General features: G+C 40.9%; 1 protein-coding gene across 2 annotated transcripts in view; it reads right to left on the reverse strand.

Annotated features, from left to right (window-relative positions):
* The window catches only part of LOC5575863 (cationic amino acid transporter 3), an 82460-nt gene that overhangs the window by 3891 nt on the left and 55562 nt on the right, over positions 1-23007 (reverse strand). For both annotated transcript variants that reach the window (XM_001662224.2, XM_021854833.1), the window contains 3 exons: positions 16785-17263; positions 7208-7468; positions 6313-7071 (listed from right to left, as the gene is read on the reverse strand). In XM_001662224.2, the coding sequence (XP_001662274.1) occupies positions 6313-7071; positions 7208-7468; positions 16785-17157 (1393 nt within the window). In that variant the 5' untranslated portion in view covers positions 17158-17263. The remainder of the gene's footprint in view (positions 1-6312; positions 7072-7207; positions 7469-16784; positions 17264-23007) is intronic.

Here is a 23007-nt window from a genome sequence, read left to right on the forward strand (position 1 = left end):
TCTTAAAAAAAAACATAAAGTCCTGTATCCCGTAACGCAGGTAGAATCACCTTAACGTGGTGCGTTATGAGGTAAGATCTACTAGGACAGCAGGGACCCCCCAAGACTTCTGCGAGTTGGGGAATTGCCCAGGATGTGGTGGAGTTCACAGTGGGCTCTGATGAAAAAGCCTTCATAAAAACCACAAAAAATCCGAATGCAACTCGGTCAAAGCGACCGGTGCCGCTCAAAGTACCAAAGCACTCTAGCCCAAACTAACAGGAATACCAACCGGATTGATGCCAGTAATATCCTGATTATGGCATACTGGTCGCGATACAAACGGACAAGGCATGGAACTACGAGTAGGAGTGCTTCGAGCACAATGGTGTGCAAGGTCCGATGTGAGCTTGCGGGTGGAAATCCTGCAGCAGTTCGCCACACGTCCTACGCGTCTGATGGCCAACAGAAAATAGAGGCAATGTCATGGCCAACCACGTACTGGTCAACACAGTGACATGAGTGTTGCCCGATCGGTTGTCACTTGTTGTTACTGTGCGTTATATCACGTTGAGGGATAGGACTCTAACCACACAGAAAGCATGTTGTTAAATCCATCTACACAAGAACCAAAACTAGGGACCAGGGCTGGACAAAAATCTGAAATTCACTCAACAGTAGCCAAACAAAGCCAATCACAGTCAGCGAAGACAGTGAAACTCACGTCCATCGCTGCTGTAGGCAAAAAGCCTTGAAAATTGCAAAACACCCATTGCTAAGGGCAACCCAAAATTACTGTAGAAAAATGTTCTATTTTCCGCTGCATTTCCCGCATTAAGAGCCTTCAATGACACTAACGTTTTAGAAAATTCATGCACCCAACATAGGCTACTTGATGAGATTCACGTTTTTGAACTACTGTACTGAGAAAGCAACGTGATTTTCGCGAAATTCAAGCCTACTACTAATACCATTCCCAGCACTGCTAGGGACAATATTGCTATATGACAGGCATTGAAGTCGTGAGCGAGCTTGTTGAGCATGATCATTGAACAATCAAAGCGACCGTATACTGCTAGCGAACTGCACTGCTCAGTTAGGTCGTAGTTAGCGATCATGAAAGCTCACTGTAGGAATAAACAATGAGCATGGAATATCACTTGGCAACCCCAAAGTGTATGGCTATTACAACTACTGTGTAGGACGTTTAAATCAAAGCATACTATATTGATTTATAAACGTCAGTTGTTTTGAAAAGACTAGTTTCAAAGAAGTTCAATTTAAAAAAAAAATCGACTGTGATTCCAATGTATTATCCTTATACCAAACTTTAAAACAAACCTTCCCATCCAGCCACTAGCTAGCCATAGTATATAAAAACACTCACATATTAATTATAACAAATAAAATTATGTCATCAACGCAATTGAATCCCATGCGTGTTGAGCGTTCGTGCGTTATAGCATTCCTACAACATAATGAACTGCAATGTTTGATAATTAAACAAATGTTTATAAGGCAGCATTCATCTTTAATCAACGCCAAAATGGATAATTTTACTCCTCCTCCCCGTCCTCCTTAACGCGGTTTTGTATGAAAATCTTTAAATTTGTATATGAGCAGTGACGCTGAAGCCTATTATATTATCCTTTAACCTGAAACATTTCGGCAGAGGCATTTTCGCCTAGGTTGCAATTGCAATGCATTATAATTGGGTAAATCTGGAAACGAAGTTCGTGCGGCGGTTAACAATCCCACTACTTACATCAATACACCAAATATCTATAATCTATATCGCAAAGCCTCGTTTTCTCATAGTGGGAAAAAACAGACTTCTTAACTTTTCATCTTAATCGTATATAGCACGATAATGCGTTATTTATTCTGGAACAACTTTATGAACAACTTCAATTTGACCAAAGGGATTCCATGCTCAGTTGGTTTTATATTGCAGATCTGTGCTGATCAGAAAGAAGGTTGATCAATGATCGTCAACGCTCAATGAGCTTGTTCAATCACGGCCTACCCCTTCGATGAGCATCAAGTTACCCTAAAATGGGCTGATCTTTGCTCATGAACTGAACATTTTCAATACCTGCTATATGATGTCCCCAGAACAATCTGGGGATTGTTTATCATGCCAGTAAAGTAAGCACCTTTCCAATTGTAAAGAGACAAAACATGTGTTTTATCATCGCTCTCTCTTTCGCAGATACTATTTATCAATCCATTAAAATTGCGAATCATTGCCGATCATGCACGCAGCGAACTGGACTATCGAAATTCATAAATTTTGCCTGAGTTTGGACCGACACATATGCGATATTTTTCTTCGCTTGCTTCGATCGTGCTCCTAAATCAATAGGGTCCTAAAATGTTGAATTAAATCTTGTTTTTGTTTGATAACACCAAAGACAAATTAAAGACCTCCATGTCTCTTGCAGTTACCCAAAATGTTATGGCTCATAAGGTAATCTAGAATGCCGTGAAAAGTGTACTGCGATCTGTCAAACTTGGGTACCTTTTGCACTACCGAGGGACCAAATACAGTACTAGAAGTGGTACCCAATCTGAGCCCGAGTGGGACGGACCTGATAACACGAAGGAGCATGCTACTGCAACTACTTTAGCAACTTTTCCCGCTGAAAAAACTTTATTTTACAAATTGTTTTCATAAATGAACCTTGACAGTTTTGATCATGTTTGACGTTCGCTTAGTCGACAAAAACATCACAGGGGTTTTAGTTATAACACTGCACTGAGAACAGCGTTGCGGTCAAAAATACTATATCAGAGGGTTAAATTAAATACACAACACTACTTGATTTGTGCAGACTAAATTTATATTTGTTTCAAACAGTTTGTGTTTTCATTTCTACCATGGCACCATTTCGACAGTAAAAATTACTATATCATGGTTAAAAACTTGCAGCAAGCCAGAATCGAACCGAGGATCTGGTGATTGTCAAGCGCGAACGATTAGCACTGCTATCGACGCGGTTGGAATGAGAGGGAAAAAACGCAAATAAAAAGCGTTCATCACAGCTCAATCTAGCATGGAACAGTAAATTTAAAAACTTGTTAATGGTTCTCATTACTTCAACGCTTGTTTCAGTGTGGGGTTGTTCCTATCTGACATTTCGCAAGGGGCACGGAAAACAAAATCCACCCAAAATTTGAGTTTAAGCCAAGGTGTGGGACAAAATCTACAGAAACATAAGCAAATGTTTTTTGAGCTTAAACAAAGGAGAAACATTTAAAAAATTGAGTAAACATGTGTTTTTGGCCTAAACTTAAACGTTTGGCACTAAAATTGGGACAGGGCTTTAGGACCCTATTGTGAACGAATTCTTCATTGCCTGGGCATAAATCATTAAAATTACCGATAGCAGAAATCCATTCTAGTTTTATACAATAAATGTGTCGGATGACTTATTATAACATAGTTTCAGCTGTTTGTTCTCAGCCAAATCTGTATGCCATGTTTAGTAAATCCCATACATACTTTGAATGGCTGTCGCTAAAATATGATAATTTCGCCGATCGAGCTAAAATTTTCCACAGTTGTTACCCAAGTAGCAAGCAAAACATATTTCAAAGAAATTCTTCCAAAAAATGGTTTCAAAGATGTATCAAAAAAAGCATCTGTAACTTACCTAGTTCTAGTTCCGTTGCATATTAATCAATAGCTCATAAGGCTTCATTGTCGTTCCAATGAACTTGCATTGTATCCCGTATGTAAGAAGATTCATCCCAGTTGCGTGAAAGTTGCACTAAACTACGTGTTTGACAGCTAACAGTTTGTTTCTTTCAATCAAGTTGCAGTATAGCTGAGTTGCACCTCACGTATCATGTAACAACGAAAAAATGTTCTAGCAAGTTTGTTTGTGTACATGATTTTTCTCATATGTTGCGCGGAAGTTTATGCAAAAACTTTAGCACTGTGGGGCGTGTCCATATTTTGCCAGTAAGTATTCCGAAGGGTGCATTAAAGTAATAAGCAACGAGGCAGTTTTTCGAAAAGCTGGTGGAGTAGGGGGAGATCCCCCAGTGCCGGACAGCACCCAATACCGGACAAAGTCGAAACATTGAGAAATCATGGTCTAATCAAGATGATGTATTAGTAGAAAAGAAAGCTATTATTTAGACTAGTGATTGCGTAGAATAACACACCCTTGAAATATGCATGCCTTTTTAAAGTAAAAAAGTTTGAAAATCTTTAAAAAAATGACGTATTCGATTAATTTTGAGCCTATTTAGTAAATATTTTGAATATGAAAAAATACTTTGGATGACGCAAGCATGATCGAACATAATCCTAATTTGATAGTATGAATCTATTTTGTACCATACTTGAACTAAATATGGACAAGTTACAATTTTGGTTAAGCACCTCCTGTCCCTCAGTTTCGGAAAGCTTGATTTGCTATATGATATCTTTGTAATTATTGCATCAGTGTTTCAAAGTACTTTCATTTTTCATGGGTTCCGTCGATCATGGTATCAAACATGCAATAAAATTATGAAGAATGAACATTCAGAACAACATCGTAAAATGTGCTAATTTTCATCATATATGAAAGAGGTTTTTGATAGGCATCTTGCAAACTAAGAAAAACTCAAATTATTCTTGTAAATGTTGCAAATGCATTTAATTGATAATTATAAACTATTCCTATAGTGTACACATGCAATGATGTTCAAATTTACAGAATTCGAGGCATTTCCAGATGGTGTCCGGTATTGGGCGCCACCTTTCAAGATCGGCCAATTTGGTACTAAAATACATCATCAAATTGCAATGTCAAATTTCATATTAATATTTTCGAATTAATTTTTGTACACTATAAAAATGATAATATTTATGATAAATGGGTAACACGAGCCAATAAAATCAATATTTTTCGAATTATAAATTTAGTGGCTTAAGTGTCCGGTACTGGGGGATCTCCCCCTAAGAACGATATATACATTTAATTTCCAACAATTTTGGTTTCGACTCTTCAATTTATGAATATATGCTTTTTGTTATGTGTCATCAGTCAAAATTTTGCCCTATATTTTGTATGTTTACAGAATCATCAATCCTTAAATTGATCAATCCTTAAATCATCAATCCTTAAAACAAATATCTTATGGTATGAAACTTTGAGTACATTCAGATTTAAATTCGAACTTGTGTTTTTTTTTTCAAAATCACTCCTTCATACTCTTTGTTTATGGTTTACCGGGATTTATAAGAAAAAAATAGTATAAATTAGGGATAAAGAAATAAATGATCAATTTCGTTATCAATCAAATTTTCCTATCAAAACGCACTCACATATGTCATAAAGCTATATTACACAGTCATTCACTTCTTTGTAAAGTTTTATGCCTGAAATCCTACGGGTATTGTATAAATTCGATTTGGACGTTAATTTTACTAATCTACCATCTCCAACACATTTTCTGGTGAGAGAAATTTTCAATCTCAGAGGGGTGAAAAAGTGATTATCTAAATTTTGAGACGAAAAAACTATTAGTAAGGATAAATGTCGAATAGCAAATTCATGTCGTCAATTCAGCAGACCATTACTTTAGTAATAAGAATTTCAATGTAATGGCACTGTTACTTTTTTTCAAAGAGACAAAGTCTCACTGGAAGTGCAAATGAATTGTAAATTATTTCGAGAAGAAGATGAGGTTAATTAGCATTAAAATTCAACATGTTGAGGGCGAATAAGATGAAAACTCATTCGACTACTTAAATCCAAGATGGCGTCAAAACCCAAGATGGCCAGAATTAAAAACGTGCGGTGCGCTAATGGTGAAAAAACCATTTTTCTGACAAAATTAAAAAAGGCCGCTGAAATTTGTTTAACTTCAAATGAAAGCTTTATCCTTTCTCTATACGATACCATTAAGTTTGCTATGTGTTCCAAATATTAGACATATCACGTGATGAAATACCCAAGATTTATCAAAAAATGCGCTTTTTTGTAAACTGTTTAGCTAGCTGGCGTACGAAGGGTCCACCAATTTGAGAAAATCGAAAGGACCACCCTTAACTTTTATCGAAAACTAGCGATCAGTGACATAAAATTGGGATTCTAACGATGGGTACCAATGGCGGACTGGTTTCAGCGAGAATTACTCATCTGTGATAATTAAGAATAGATATAAGATTGAATAGTTTCGGAATACTACGAACGAAGTTGTACACTTGTTGGCACAGCTAAGCCCATTGATTTGGATGAAAATTGTTCCTCAAATATTAGTCACCAAGTTGTAGCCTTTTTATCAAAGTAAGATCTCCCTGAGTATTTACGGATTAAAAATTCACGAACTTACCAAATATACAAATGCCGAACTTCACAATACTCGACGACAACGTGGTCGGGCTTTTGAGCTTGTCCACGTTGAACACCTGTCGGAACACGTTCGGTATCGTAACGGTTGCGCTCTGCATCAGCGTTTGATCCTCGTACCTCAGCACCAGAACGCTAACGGCAACGATCGTGTAGGCCAACAGAGTACCGATCGACATCATGTCGATCAGCTGTTGTAGGTTGAACAACATCGCCATAGTAGCGGCCAGTAGTCCAGCCAAAATCGTCGCCAATACGGGAGTTTGGGTCTTCGGATGAACCGTCCGCAGCTTCTTGTAGATGATTCCATCGGTAGACATGGCGTAGAGAACACGTGGCAGGGGGAACATAGCTCCGAGCAAACTTGTGCACAGCGCGAAGATGGCTCCGATCGACACTATCCACTTGATCGCATGCCACTCAAGCTGCTCGAACAGATGTGGAAAGGGTGCGTCCGGATTCTGGAGGTAGTATGGCAACGCCATCGTCAGAACCGTTGAGATACCAAAATAGGCCAGGAAAATGATGATCAGAGAGATCACGATAGCCAGCGGAATGTTGCGGCTTGGGTTCTTGGCTTCCTCTCCAGTGGTGGCTATGCAATCGAATCCTACAAAACCGTAGAAACATTTCGCAGCTCCGGCCATTATACCCGCAAATCCATAGGGCGCAAAGCCTCCCACACCGGCATCTATGCCCTTCGGGATGTCCTCTGGTTTGATCATCCAGTTAGCCGGATCACCTAGTTAGAACGAAAAATTCCATTACCAACTCATCTTCCAAAGCGATCCACTTTGATCCACGGAACAAAAGTAAATAATTAGCTCCACTTATTTTTGTTCCGTGGCCCAATGAGCAATCGATTCGCTGCAACTTACAGTTCATTCCACCGGCAACCAGCACGATCGCGATGACGCACAAGTTCACCCCGGTAAAGATGTTGTTCATCAGCGTGGATTCTTTAACGCCATACGCGAGTAGAGCGGCCAGGATCAAAACCACCACGAAGGAGAAAAAGTCTGGATAGTCGGAAAGGAAGTCCACGTTCATGCCCATGGTTTCCTTCAGGGCGGTGCTGATTTTCTTGCCGGCAAGCTCGTCGATGTAGCCACTCATGCCACGGGCTACGCTGGATGTGCCTACGAATAAAAGTGAGAGAAGGGAAATTATTAGACGATTATTCTAGTTTGCAGAGTGTTTGGCGGATGGCGTACGAATCCAGCTAGGAGCGACAAAGTGATATTATTTCGTGTCCTAATTTTGCATTAATGCTTCCTGATGCATCAAGGTGGAACAGCTTGGAATCGAAATTCAATAATGTTCCAAAATTTTGAAGGCACAAATCTCGCGAAAGAAGCATCAAACTACATTGAAATTTCTATTTCTATTCTATATAGCAGAAAGCTTAAAATAAGAAGATTGGCTTTATATGTTCATTATTTCAGAAGATTTGTGCCATCGAAATCGTGAGTAAGGGCACAAGCCGGCCATTGTGCCTGCCATGTTTGGATTCCGTGATGTGTCGCCTTAAGAAAAAATTACACATTATGCATTAAGAATAAAAATGGTTTATTATTTCGAAACGCTCTCAAAAATCCATTTTTGAACCGGTTTTCGTTCTCTTAGCTTTATTACCCTGGAATTTTTTTGAGAGTTTGGCCTGGGCACAAGGGCAGAAGACAGCGGCTACAAAGCAAAGTTATGCTGAAGGTGTCTGGGTTCGATTCCTGGTCAGTCCAGGATCTTTTCGTAATGCAACTTTCTTTGACTTCCCTGGGCATAGAGTATAATCGTACCTGCCGCACGATATACGAATGCGAAAATGGCCGCTCTCAGTTAATGACTGTAGAAGTGCTCATAAGCACCCTAAGCTGAGAAGCAGGCTCTGTCCCAGTGAAGAAGAAGATTCTCAAAGATTTATGTTTAGAACATCTTCAAAAAATCGTAGAATATCCGAGAGTAAAAACTGGAGAATGGATTAGTTAAAAAATATCTTGAGGAACTCTTAGTATTGTCTTTGGGAAATAATCGGGGTATCACTGAGGAAATTACTGGAGGTAATATCGTAATATCCAATGCTCAAGGATAAAAAATTTTTTAGAAAAAATCCTTCAAAAAAATCCTTTGAAAAATCGCTGTAAGTATTTCTGGGCGATCCCTGTATGAATCCCTAAAAAATCCAGATGAAATCTCTAGACAAATCACTAGAAGATTTCTTGAAGATTTTCCTCGAGTGATACGACATTTTTGAAGAACTTACTGAATAGCCACGCTGAAGGTCTTTTAATTTTTCTCTGGAGCCTGTAGAATTTTGCATAAGGATTCATTTTAACCAGAATAAGAAAAAAAGGAAATTTCGATAGCATTCTGATTAAACTAGAGACTTTAAGGGTCGTCCATTAATCACGCAATCATTTATGGGGGGGGAGGGGGGTTTGGCCAAAGACCATGGACCAGACAATTTTTTATGGACAAAAACCACGAGGGGGAGGGCGGTCTGAACCCTTCCATTGAAAACCAAATTTTCTAGAAAACGACCTGTTACCGGCCCTGCATTAATTTCTTCAACTCAAAACTTTTGAATAAATCTGTATGTTCAAGAACTTGAATATTCAAACAGAAATAGAATGAGCATAATTTGAATTAAAGTACCAATCAGAAAGGATATTATTGTTGACGAATAAGTCCTAAAAAACAATGAATTTAAATTTTAAACATATAAACATGTCTTCCGATAGTGAAAACCTTACAAGAAATATTAAAAATATCCAATATATTCTGAACGAACGAACAACAAAGAAAAGGGCCCCCACAAGACAATGGTTCCGGGCCCCCACATTTGTAAATCCGACCCTGCTCTCAAATATAAACTTATCATACTAGAATTCCATTTTCGTTATTATCAAATTAGAAATAAATATAATAGTAAGCATTGGAATCATTCGACAAGACATAATTCATGTTTTGGATAGGTAAAACGACATTCAATGGATCATTAAAATAACCAAAACGGCCGCTATGGAAAGCATAGATAGCGCCACCGTAACTTTGTGTGTTTGACAGAACAGCAATGCTGTCACAATGTTAAATCCCATATACAGTGGCGCTTTTGTTTTGATGCGGTGAGCACTGGCAAAAACTACCTTAAATGATCTGTTGCTGGCGAATTATAGCTTTTGGTACCAATCGCAATTTTGAGACCTGTTCAAATAGGGCACCAGACGTTCTTTTAGGAAAAACTCCAGAGATTTCTTCAATAATTCCACTCAAAACATTCCAGAGACTCTTCCAGAGAATTCTCCAGGAAATATTCCTAATATCCATTCAGGGATAATCTATACCGTAATCTTTACAGCAATTTCTTCACTAAGGTTTTTACCAGAGATTCCTCCAGAAAGAACTTTTGTTCTCCATGATACATATTAGACCGGTTCCGATAGGGCTTCAGGAATATCTTAGCAATTCCTCCAGGAGTTTCTCCAGTGGGAATAAGGGATAAGGGATTCGTCCAAGGATTCCTGTAAACAAATATTTCCTTTAGAGATTTCGCAAGAAATTCCTGTAGGAATGTATCTAGTGATTCTTCCATGGATTTTTTCCAGTAAAATTTTTACAGGAATTCTTCCAGAGAGATCCCCCCGAGGATTTTCCCAAGGAAACTCAAGATTGTTCCAGGAGTTATTCTGGAAATTTCTTACGGGATTCTTCCTTGGATCGTTCCAGGGATTCTACCAGAAATTTCTGCAGGTATTCCACAACCCACAAATGCCTTAAGAATTTCTTACAGGAGTTCTCTCAGAGTTACCAGAAAAATTGCGACATGAATTATTCTAATGATTTCTCCAGCAAACCCTCCTGGTATTTCCCAGGAATTTCTCCAGGGACTTGTTCTGGGCCTCCAAAAATTCCTTCGGGGATTTTTCCAAGAGTTCTTTTTGAAATTCCTTCAGAGAATCTCCTATGAATTGCTGCAGGAATTTAACCAGAAATCATCCTAACAATTACTTCAGCGATTATTTTAGAGAAATCTCTACAAAAATTCCTCTAGTAAATACTCTACATTAATTCCTATTTTTTCAGAGATTTCTCCTGGGAATCCAGAAAAATCTCTACAGGGGATTTTCCCAGGGATTTCACTACAAATTCTACCAGTGAAATCTCTACATTTATTCTTCGTGGGATACATCCAAGCATTCTCGATTTTTTTTTTCAGAAATTTCAGAAGCCCTACTGGTGTTACTCCAGAAAATCATCCAGGTATATTCCATGTAAAATCTCTACAGCGATTCCTGCAGAGATTTTTTTCAGCTTTTAATTCAGGAATGTCACAAAGGACTGCATCAGAAAATCTCTAAATGATATTCTCTAGAAATAGTTCCAAGGATGAGCTGGTAGACAATCAACTGCATATTTAATGAAATATGCTTTTCGTCTAAGCAGTTTTTATTTAATGAAAAGCCATTGAAAAATAAAGACTGCGTAGCAAAAAAGCATATTTGGTGTTCCAGGGATTTTTTAAGCAATTCCTCCAGAGATTTCCTCAGGAATCCCTTGATAGGTTCCTGCAGGAATTTCTCCAGGGACTTTTTTCAGGAATTTAACCGGGGATTCCTTAAGGGGTTACTCTAGATTTTTTTCTAGAGTCACAGAGCATTAAGCCGCATCGATCAAAAACTGAGGGTTCGATTCCTGCTTCAGTCCAGAAAAGTTTTCGTCAGGAACGTGTGAAATTGGGCGTTGCATACTAGTCCGTTGTCTGATGTGGTGCTTCCTTCAAAGGACAAATCGTCATTTGGAAGCAACTACGTGTAGGTGTCTTTAAAAAAAGGTTTCTTCAGGGATTGCTTCAGGAATCTCTTCAGGGACTTATCTAGAATTTTTTGTTTTCAAAAACCTTCTTTGGGAAAGGAGTTTCTAGTGGAATTTTTAAAATATAGCAGATGAAATTCTGAAAGAATTTATATTCATTTTGATGAAATTCCTGGAGGATCATCATGGACAAATTTTCCGCAGTTTTTGGAGGCCCAGAACAAATCTCTGGAGAAATTTGAAGGGAAATCCCTGGAAGATTACCTAAAAAAATAATACAATGATACATGTAGCGATTTTCCTGGAGTTGGTTCGTAAATGGCTGGGCATGGCGTACCATTGGTACCTCGCGTACCTGAAGGAATAAAATAGACCCCTCTGTGCGGTCCTTAGCCTCTTGCCCAGCAACACCTATCCCTACCTCCTCGCGGTACTGGCCGGGGTACGAGTAACCTTAGGGAAGATCGGGTAACCAACCCCCGGTGGGAACTTTGGTCGTATGCTGACAGGGAAGGGAGGGCTTGGTTTTGCTTTTGCTTCTGCAAACCTTGAGCGTCTGTACTCCATGTTAGAAGCGGCTCACAACAGCGTCTGTTCCCCATGTCAGGGGCGGCTGATCATCGTCCGAGTGCCAGAGAAGGACTCTAAGCTAAACTGCGCACTATGGCCTTCCGAACATTTAGGGGGAACGGTCCTCCGGAAATCTAGGGGGTTGGTGTCAGGCCCTGCAAACCAGCTGTAAATATTCAAGTAACGAATAATCAACGAGAGAATACGAACCGGGACAATCGGCGAAGACCACAGCGACGTAAAGGGACTAGCGATTGGAAGCTCGGTACGTGGAACTGTAAATCTCTCAACTTCATCTGGAGCAAACGCATACTCGCCGACGTGCTGAAGGACCGCGGATTCGGCATCGTAGCGTTGCAGAAAGTGTGTTGGAAGGGATCAATGGTGCGAATGTTTAGAGGTAACCATACCATCTACCAGAGCTGCGGCAACACACATGAGCTGGGAACAGCTTTTATAGTGATGGGTGATATGCAGAGGCGCGTGATCGGGTGGTGGCCGATCAATGAGAGAATGTGCAAGTTGAGGATCAAAGGCCGGTTCTTCAACTTCAGCATAATAAACGTGCACAGCCCTCACTCCGGAAGCACTGATGATGATAAAGACGCTTTTTACGCGCAGCTCGAACGCGAGTACGACAGCTGCCTAAGCCACGACGTCAAAATCATCATAGCAGATCTAAACGCTCAGGTTGGCCAGGAGGAGGAATTCAGACCGACGATTGGAAAGTTCAACGCCCACCGGCTAACGAACGAGAAACGGCCTACGACTAATTGATTTTGCCGCCTCCAAGAATATGGCCATTCGTAGCACCTACTTCCAGCACAGCCTTCCATACCGATACACCTGGAGATCACCACAGCAGACGGAATCACAAATCGACCACGTTTTGATCGATGGACGGCACTTCTCCGATATAACCGACGTCAGAACCTATCGTTGCGCTAACATTGACTTTGATCACTATCTAGTGATGGTGAAACTGCGCCCAAAACTATCCGTCATCAACAATGTACGGTATCGACGCCCGCCCCGGTATGACCTAGAGCGGCTCAAGCAACAGGATGTCGCAGCGATACGCGCAGCACCTCGAGGCTGCATTACGGGAAGAGGGTGAGCTGGACAAAGCCCCTCTTGAGGACTGCTGGAGAACAGTAATAACAGCCATCAACGATGCAGCTGAGAGCAACGTCGGGTACGTGGGACGGAGTCGACGGAACGATTGGTTCGACGAGGAGTGCCAGGAGGTTTTGGAGGAGAAGAATGCAGCGCGGGCGGTCATCCTGCAGCAAGGGACCCGGCAGAACGTGGAACGCTATAAACAAAAAACGGCAACAGCAGACCCGCCTCTTTCGGGAGAAAAAACGCCGCCTGGAGGAGACGGAGTGCGAGGAGATGGAACAGCTGTGCCGGTCTCAGGAAACGCGTAGGTTCTATCAGAAGCTCAACGCATCCCGCAACGGCTTCGTGCCGTGAGCCGAGATGTGCAGGGATAAGGATGGGAGCATTCTGACCGACGAGCGTGAGGTGATCGAAAGGTAGAAGCAGCCCTTCGACGAGCACCTGAATGGCGCTGAGAGCACAGGCAATGAAGGACGGGACAACGGAGGAAATGCCTTCGTCAGTACTGCGGAAGATGGAAACCAACCAGCCCCCACTTTGAGGGAGGTTAAGGATGCCATTCACCAGCTCAAGAACAATAAAGCTGCTGGTAAGGATGGTATCGGAGCTGAACTCATAAAGATGGGTCCGGAGAAGCTGGCCATTTGTCTGCACCAGCTGATAGGCAAAATCTGGGAAACAGAACAGCTACCGGAGGAGTGGAAGGAAGGGGTAATATGCCCTATCTACAAGAAAGGCGACAAGTTAGATTGTGAGAACTTTCGAGCGATCACCATTCTGAATGAGGCCTACAAAGTATTATCCCACATCATCTTCCGTCGTCTGTCACATGTAGTAAACGAGTTCGTGGGAAGTTATCAAGCCGGTTTCGTTGACGGCCGATCGACAACGGACCAGATCTTTACTGTACGGCAAATCCTCCAAAAATGTCGTGAATACCAGGTCCCAATGCATTACCTTTTCATCGATTTGAAGGCGGCATACGACAGTATCGACCGCGTAGAGCTATGGAAAATCATGGACGAGAACAGTTTTCCCGGGAAGCTCACGAGACTGATAAGAGCGACGATGGAAGGTGTGCAAAATTGTGTGAAGGTTTCAGGCGAACACTCCAGTTCGTTTGGATCCCACCGGGGACTACGACAAGGTGATGGACTTTCGTGTCTGTTATTCAATATTGCGCTAGAAGGTGTTATGCGGAGAGCCGGGCTTAACAGCCGGGGTACGATTTTTACGAGATCCAGTCAACTTGTTTGCTTCGCGGATGATATGGACATCGTCGGCCGAACATTTGAAAAGGTGGCAGACCTGTGTACCCGTCTGAAATTCAAGGCAGCTAAAGTTGGACTGGTGGTGAATGCGACCAAGACAAAGTACATGCTAGCTGGTGGGGCCGAACACGGCAGGGCTCGCCTAGGTAGCAGTGTTACGATAGACGGGGATACTTTCGAGGTGGTCGACGAGTTCGTCCACCTTGGATCCTTGCTGACGGCTGACAATAACGTTAGCCATGAAATACGGAGGCGCATCATCAGTGGAAGTTGGGCCTCCACAAGAAGCTGCGGTCAAAAAAGATGTACAAAACGCTCTTAATAAGGCCGGTAGTCCTCTACGGGCATGAAACGCGGACGATGCTCAAGAAGGACCTGCAAGCACTTGGAGTCTTCGAACGTCGGGTGCTTAGGACGATCTTTGGCGGTGTACAAGAAAACGGTGTGTGGCGGCGAAGGATGAACCACAAGCACGCCCAACTCTACGAAGTTCGCCCGGCGAAGGTGGCCAAAGTTGGAAGGATACGATGGGCAGGGCATGTTGCAAGAATGCCGGACAGCAACCCTGCAAAGATGTTGTTCGCTTCGGATCCGGTTGGTACAAGAAGGCGTGGAGCGCAACGAGCTAGGTGGGCGAATCAAGTGCGTATCGATTTGGCGAGCGTGGGGCAGAACCGAGGATGGAGAGATGCAGCCACGAGTCGAGTATTGTAGCGTGGATTTTTTGATTCAATGTTATCTGTTTAGATGTTAGCTAAATAAATGAATGATTTGATTGCCATCGGGAGTATTGTTGTCGAAAAAGTACGGATCCAGAAGTTACCCATAATTGACCATGCATTCCATGATATATTCACTAGGTCAACTCTTTTTTCCAACAATCTCTTTTGCGCACGAATTTAATTCAACCTCAATTGATTTCGATGTCGAGGAGAGCTGGTAAACAAATTTGCCCTTCAACCCAACAGAAATAAACATTTCACCCACTTTGTCAACTGTCCGCAAGTAGGTACCTACGACTGCCAATCAAAACGAAAACACCCGATTTGAACGAAAGACTTCGACGGCAATACTCGAGGGGAAACTTGTTTTCATTGTCAATGTCCACGGTGAACAACCGGGCGGCCGCACTGCTGTCTGCTTCCATCGCATCAGAATCAGCATGCGCATCGCACACGATCCAAATGCAGCGAGGTAGGACACGGTGGTTCCCTAACCGTTATTATCAGGGAAAAAAATCACCATTAAATCTGGGCTCACCCATCTTCTTGTATGACTAAGCTGCATATCTGGGCAAAATTTCTAAAAAAAAAGTAGGGTTCGATTAGATGTAATACCTTTTTGATTGTAGAAGTCTACGAACTCTAAGAAAAAAAAAATGATATATTTTTAGTTAGAGCTTCCGAAGAATATGACATTCATTTTTATCTCTGGGATTATCTGTGAAAAACGATTTTCTGAAACGTTACTTATTATTACAAAAACTGATTCACTTTTTGGAAAAGTTTTTCATTCTGTACGAAACAAAAATAACTATAAACGTAAAAATGTGAATTAAACAAGAGAATTGATCAAAAGAAATCGATCACATCAGATAAGCCCAAATAGAGCAGCAGTGTCGAAAATGTTTTAAGTGTTCAATTACTTTAATTTTTAAGACGGATATGTTTACAAGCTTAATCATGGTCTGAAAATGCTACGACTCTTAGTTCCGTGAAACAAATAATTATTCTAGTTCAATTTTTAACGTAGATTAAGCATACGTAAGAAACTAGATACTCATAAACAAGCCAATTATGATTAAGTCTGGATTAAGTTTTTGTGGATTGTACCATTTTCGATTGAGTTTTTGTGGTATGTATCTTCTCATCAGGCTTCCGAATTCTCACTCACTCTCACGATAATGGATTTATCCCTCACAGCAATTTTCAGCGATTAGCTGCCTTGCGATTATATCCGTCCATTAAACAAAGCGAAAATAGATAATTGCACATTTCCGCAGCTGTGAGAAGTTTGTTTTCTCTTTCTCCGATCCATGGAGAACTTTTCCTGTATGCATCGCCACAAGTAGCAGTTGCTTTTATGCACCAAATTAACCACTCCTTTCGTCAAGTTGGTGTGGTAGCATGGTTAGCGTGCACGCATCGCGGTTGTTTTTAGCAATGTTCTAGGTTCGAATCCCGTCGCCGGCACTAGTTTTTGTTTATCCACATAGTGATAATTCTCGGGAGCAGTTGGTGAGCGAAAATATGATGCAGTGAAAAATATATTATCCCCGGAGTGGAGTGATTTTCGGTTATCCACCATCCACCAGCTCCAGGGAAAATTAGTGTGAGCGATAAAAGATGTTCACGTGAGGAAGCGAAAAAAGCATTCTTCTTACGTGCGAAAAATCGTAGATTTCGCATCATTGATACGAAAATTCAGAACAATGCTTCTCATAATAACGAAAAATGCAAAATCGTGTAAGCATAACTGTCTTCCATAAAATTAATAAACTAATGCCATTGAAAGGGCATAAGTTCAAACCGAGACCTATTTGCATTTTGCGCAGTTTTGCAATTAAGCTATTTAAATCGAGCACAAATGTGATGGTTTTTTTCTGATAACAACGATCTGGGGAGCACCGTGCATGTTGGCATCTACGACTATTAATAGCACTCGGTTCGGAACAGCAACTCACCTATGACATATTCCAAAATAAGGTTCCATCCTATCGTAAAGGCCGCAAACTCGCCGATACTGACGTAACTGTAGATGTAGGCGGATCCGGCCTTCGGAACTCGCGCGGCAAACTCTGCATAGCACAGGGCAGCGATGGCCGAGGCAACGGCCGCCACCAGGAACGAAATGACAACGGCAGGTCCAGCTTGCTCGTAGGCCACCGATCCGGCCAGAACGTACACTCCCAACCCAAGAGTACTTCCCACCCCCAGTCCGGTCAGATCCAGCAGCGAGAGGACACGCGCCAGCTGGGAATCACTTCCGTCATCTTCGTTACGTTTTTTGCGCGTCAGGGCAATCCAAAAACGGTCTATCCGGCCACCTTGGCGCATGGTTCCGGTGTGGAAGTGGGTGCGTTTCTCGTTTCGCTCGGATCAACTGTTTGGAGGCACTTTTTACGAGTTTGTGGCGAGATGGCTTCACGCTGTGATTTGGAATCTTGGGAAAAAACGAAAATAATCATTTAATAACGACCGAATGTGGGATATCCAAGTATGGAGATGGCTGATTACAGAGCGAGAGAGATGTAGTTGACGGCTTGTTCATTTTATATGTTAAGCCACTCAATTACGTTATTTTTGAATTGAGTGGACGGGGTTTTACCCAGGTGCTAAAATATGAACTGATGAGCATTTAATTCTGCAAGATTGGCCTCGTGCGAGCGTGACTAGAGAAATCGATTCATCTTCTTCAATTTCAGCCTTCGTCGGTAATTTTAGCAGAATTTATTTTAATTTAATTTAATTTAAGTATAATTAGGCACACGTTCATGATGGATTATTTTTTTTTTTTTGGGTTTGAGTCCTACATATCGATAAGTGTGACTGCAGTTCAAGAATTATCTCCGCTTTTTTTCTTCATCTTTATCTTTATTATTCATCAATATTTCAAATATATTTTATTTTTCATTACACAGCAGAACAAAAATAACCTTTCCGCATGTCTCAAATATCAAATTATGTGTCTCGAGTAAATATGGGTTTGCTGAATCCATTGCCGTTCTCAGAAATTATCCAGCAGGTCACAATTGTGCACAAAGTTGTAGAAAATACTGGTTTTATTGATTTTTAAATTACATTTTAGCTTTTTTTTTATTATTTTTTTGGTTGTTCAGTCCATTGAGGTCCCCCGGCAAACTTCGTCTTGCCATCAAGTAGGCTTTTGAAGAGTGGCATGCAATCTCTCATTCAAAATGACAAATCAGTTTTCTCCCGTTTTCTCGACTATTCCTGAGACTTTCTCTGAACTTTTTCTAAACACGAACACGTCGCATCTCTTGTCGAGTTATTTTTGGAGCAATTATTTTCCAGACATCGACAAAACATTTTTTTTTTTTTTGGAAAACAAATAAACCGAAATGAAAAGATTTTGTAGGTTTAATGTTTTGACATAAGTGCAGTAGACAGAAGTAGAAGTAGGTAGTCTTTATATTAAAAAAACTGCTTCTTCATGGACTTCCCCACGTCACAATAGAGAAAAATGCGTTATTTTCGGAAGACATCTAAAAGCACAATGAAAATCATCAAAATTGGCAACACTGCTGTAACGAAATTTAATTAATTTGGTTTTAATTGCGTTTGGCGTGCAAATATCAGCTAACTGGGCTTCAAATGAGGCAACACAAAACAATCAAAGGATACTTAGCAACAATTGATGTTCCCGCATTTGACATTTGCATTTCAAACGCACTCAGCAATATTTTCCATGAAAATAATCATGATATTAAGATTACAGATCTAAATAGCGTTAGCGTAGTTAGGGTATACTTCGAGGATTGGATACTAGCAACATTTATTTTTATTTTTGATAATCGCATTCAGACTGCCATCAAGAACAAGGAAGGGGAGTATTCCTTGATCCAATCTTAAACAAGAAGACCAAGACCATAAATATCGTTATTCCTGGCCACGCCCATCTTTACCGTAATTTGGTATAGAGTAAGGAAATGTTGATGTAGCACTTACTTAATGAGAGGCCACCGACTCAGCGACACCCTCATAAGTGCTACGGAGGTGGGGGTTGGGAGAGGTAAAAAGTCAGGATTCGCTTTGAAAGCTAGCGAAAGACACAGGGCAAGTGTTTTTAATTTAATCTTTTGAATGTCGGCAATCAAAGAGAAGATATTTGTCTTATTTAAGGTGTATGGTTAATTAGAATCCGCATAGTACTTTCAGTTTTAAATGATTTTGTATTCCACGAATGAAGTGTGGGTATCTGCTTATTGATGATTTAAAAGCAAAACGGATCCCTCAAGGGTCATCGGTAGAAAAAAAGAACCGAAACAAAACCGTAGCGCGTAAGACCTGCAGTATTTTTTAAACTAGATAGCATAGTTTCACTAGCAGGAAGCCGAACGTCCCAACGGCACACCAAACCACATTGCTCCTTCGGAAACCACTCGTTTATACTAGTTATATGATTTCAATTGCTCATATAATCCCATCAGCCAAACTTAAATTCACGAGCCGAATCGAAACTTGACGAGCGCGAGAAAAGATACAGCAAAATAAATCATATTAAGATTACAGATCTAAATATTTAAAAAAAAAATACGTTAACAAATTGCTGTAGATTGGTAAATATGCGTACATGTTTTAAAAAGTACGAGATTTTTTAATAAACCGATCATTAAGTGAAATTTATGCTTTAATATGCTTTTCAAGCTCCTGGTTTAGCTCTCTATGATAAAAATATAAAATTAAATTATTTTACTCATTAAGCGTGTTAAAAAATGGGTAAATTATGTATGCAATTGTTAAAAAAAATCCACGTGTTCGGCTGGGATTCGAACCAGAACGTGTGTAGTATAAACGAGATGGATATTGGTTATGAAAAGGGTCTGCGTGATCTGTGGGGATTTGAATTCGAAACCTGTTTGCTTCTGAGTTATTGGGTCACCAAACGGTTCGATGGCTAAGTTGGTAAAGCGCTCGTCTAGCATAAAAGAGTCCTGAGTTCGAATGCCAGCCGATCACGTGGATTTTTTTTTTTTTTTCATAATTTCACCCATAATTTACCCATATTTACCTCGCGTAATGAGTTAATGAATTTATTTACCATGTGGATTTATAAAAATATAATTTATTTAGTAATGTAAACCAATTTTGAACACACTTTTGGCCTTACTTTTTTGTTGAGAGAAAAATTATGGTATTTCAGCAAATTTGGCCATAAATTTATATTAAGTTCTTCGACCAGGATCATTTTGTTAGAACTTATATTTTCATAACATCATAGAATAGTAATAGAACGGTGCATACAAGACCAATTACAATTTCATTATTAAAAACAAAGATATAGCATAAACATAAAGTTTTTATTCCACTTTATAAAATGAACAGTCCTTAGTCAGACTAATATGTGTCTATTCAATATCACTTGTCATGTTATACGATGCAAATAAATCCTTCTTCTGTCGGGTGTGAGATCACTGCGTCCATTTTTTTAGAACTATTGTGATATACCCTTTTGCTTTTACAAAGACCCTCAGTGGCGGGAACGCCACCGGAATACTTTGCGCGGTGACTGAACTTTTAGCCATCTGCCATTGATGGGCAGAAGTCCTAAGTTGCAGCATTGTGAATCCCCCAATCTGGTACGATCAGCCTGATAAAGCCGACCACTTCCCTGGGAGATGCGTTCCAAATATCGGCCGGCTCCAAAAAGGGCTTGCCACATATTTTGGATCTTCGTTGTATATGTGCACTGCAGGAGCAGAGAAGGTGTTGTGAGGTTTCGCACGTTTCACTACAGAAACGGCAATTTGCGTTTTGGATGGCTCCGATCTTTTGTAAATGGTATCTGCTGGGGCAGTGTCCAGTTATAAGACCGGTGTAGGTGCTGAGGTCCCTTTTGTTGAGACCAATGAGTTTTTGTGTTTGTTTCGAATTAATTGTGACGAATCTTTTAGATTGATTCGCATTGGAAACTGTTTTCCAATTGGATATAATTTGCCTGGACAACCAGCTGTTCAGTTCAGTATTTAGTGAGCTGTTTGATATGCCAAAGAATGGCTCAGGACCAATGAATGTATAGGCCGATCCATTTCTGGCTAGCTCATCGGCAATTTCATTACCCTCTAGACCCATATGCCCGGGGATCCAATATAGTTTAACTCGATTGCGGATGGCTAGGGTTTTTAGAGCAAGAGCACATTCCCACACTAATTTTGAGTTAAAAGTGTAAGCTTTCAGAGCATGAAGAGCTGCTTGGCTGTCGGAGAAAATACAGATTGTGGCATTTCTGTAATTCCTCTTTATGCTGAGCTGCACACATTCAATGATAGCATACACTTCAGCCTGAAAAACTGTAGGCCACTGTCCGAGAGGGACAGAGATTTTGGTTCTTGGTCCGTGCACTCCAGATCCAGAACGATTGTTCATTCTCGATCCATCAGTGTAGAATTTGATTGAGCCTGGAGGAATACTCGGTCCACCTTCTTGCCACTCTTGGCGAGAAGGAATGAACACCGTATATGATATGTCATAATTCACAACCATTTCCATCCAGTCACTGCATTTTTCTACAATTGGATTTATAGAAAATTCGTTTAGTATGCTTAGGTGACCGGTTAAATCACCTGGCAGAAGGTTTATTGATCGTTTTAGCCTCAGAGCGCTTTTCTCAGCATCCAGCTTTATGAATTGATCTAGCCGGGGCAGATTAAGCGTTGCATCTAGGGCGAATGAAGGTGTGCTGCGAACTGCACCAGTAATGGCGACGCACGCGGCGCGTTGGATTTTGTTCAGCTTGGCTCTAGCCGTAACCTCGCTTGTTTTTGGCCACCAAACAAGGGAAGCGTAGGCTATTCTAGGCCGAACGATGGTTTTATATATCCACATGATCATATTAGGTTTTAGGCCCCACTTTTTTCCACAGGTGTTTGAGCAGACCCACAGAGAATTGAGACCTTTATTTACCATGTTTTGAAGATGTGTGTTCCAATTGAGTTTAGCATCAAGCGTAATGCCAAGGTATTTGACTTCATTTGAGTAAACCAATTGTGTTTGATTAAGGAAAAGAGGTTGCAGCTGTACCTTTCTGCGCTTTGTGAAAGGAACAATCGTAGTTTTTGAAGGATTTATCCCCAGTTTCTCTTTCAGACACCAGGAGAGCGTGTAATCGAGAGCTGATTGCATTCTTGCAAGGACAACGCTTTCAAATTTGCCGCGTACAATGATGACAACATCATCAGCGTAGCCAACAACCTCGAATCCTCTTTTTTCCAGGCTATTAAGTAGATCATCCACCACTAGAGACCATAGCAAAGGTGAAAGTACCCCTCCTTGAGGACACCCCTTTGTGGCCATGACAGTGGCATACGATCCGCTCAACTCGGATGAGATTCGGCGATTTGCTAGCATAGCATGTACCCAGGTAGCAATGCATGGGTCAAATTTTCTCCTATGCATTGCTGACACTATAAGACAAATAGGAAGCGTTATCGAATGCACCCTCAATGTCAAGAAATGCCACGATGGCGATTTCCTTTGCATGAAATGTTTTCTCGATCTTGTTGACTAGCATGTGTAGTGCTGAGATCGTAGATTTTCCACTTTGGTGAGCGAATTGGTATTTGGAAAGAGGCATTGCTTCCATAAATTTTGAATTTATGAACTCTCCTAAGACCTTTTCCATTATTTTAAGCATCACTGACGACAGACTAATCGGTCTGTATGCTTTGGGATTGGTTTTGTCTTTTTTTCCCGGCTTCGGGATAAAGACAACTCGAACTTGACGCCAGCCATCTGGAATATGTCCTAAGACTAAACTGGCCTCAAAAATCTCTATCATGGGAGGAATAAGCGTTTGCTCCTCTTTCTGGATAAGCGCTGGGAAAATTCCATCCATGCCAGCAGATTTAAATGGCTCAAAGGATCTCACTGCCCTTTCCACCCTTGCTCGCGTAAAGGCTTCTTTGGCAACCTTCAATGCGTCTCTTTTGGTACTTGAGTCCCATGACAGGAGCTTTTGTTGACCAGAGACGCCATGTCTGTTGTCATTAGCGTTCACGATCGCTTCAGGGATTGAATCAGGGAAGTGAGTCCTCAGCATTTCACTCAGTGTTTCTGTGGGATCCACAGTGAGCGAACCGTCAGTCTTTCGGAGAGTTCCCAGACCATTGGAGTGGTCTTTCGATAGAGTTTTATGAAGTCTGGCAGCTACGGGAGTCTTCTCAACGC

Source organism: Aedes aegypti, chromosome 3 (genome assembly GCF_002204515.2).
Source record: "Aedes aegypti strain LVP_AGWG chromosome 3, AaegL5.0 Primary Assembly, whole genome shotgun sequence".
Taxonomy (NCBI): Eukaryota; Metazoa; Arthropoda; class Insecta; order Diptera; family Culicidae; genus Aedes; species Aedes aegypti.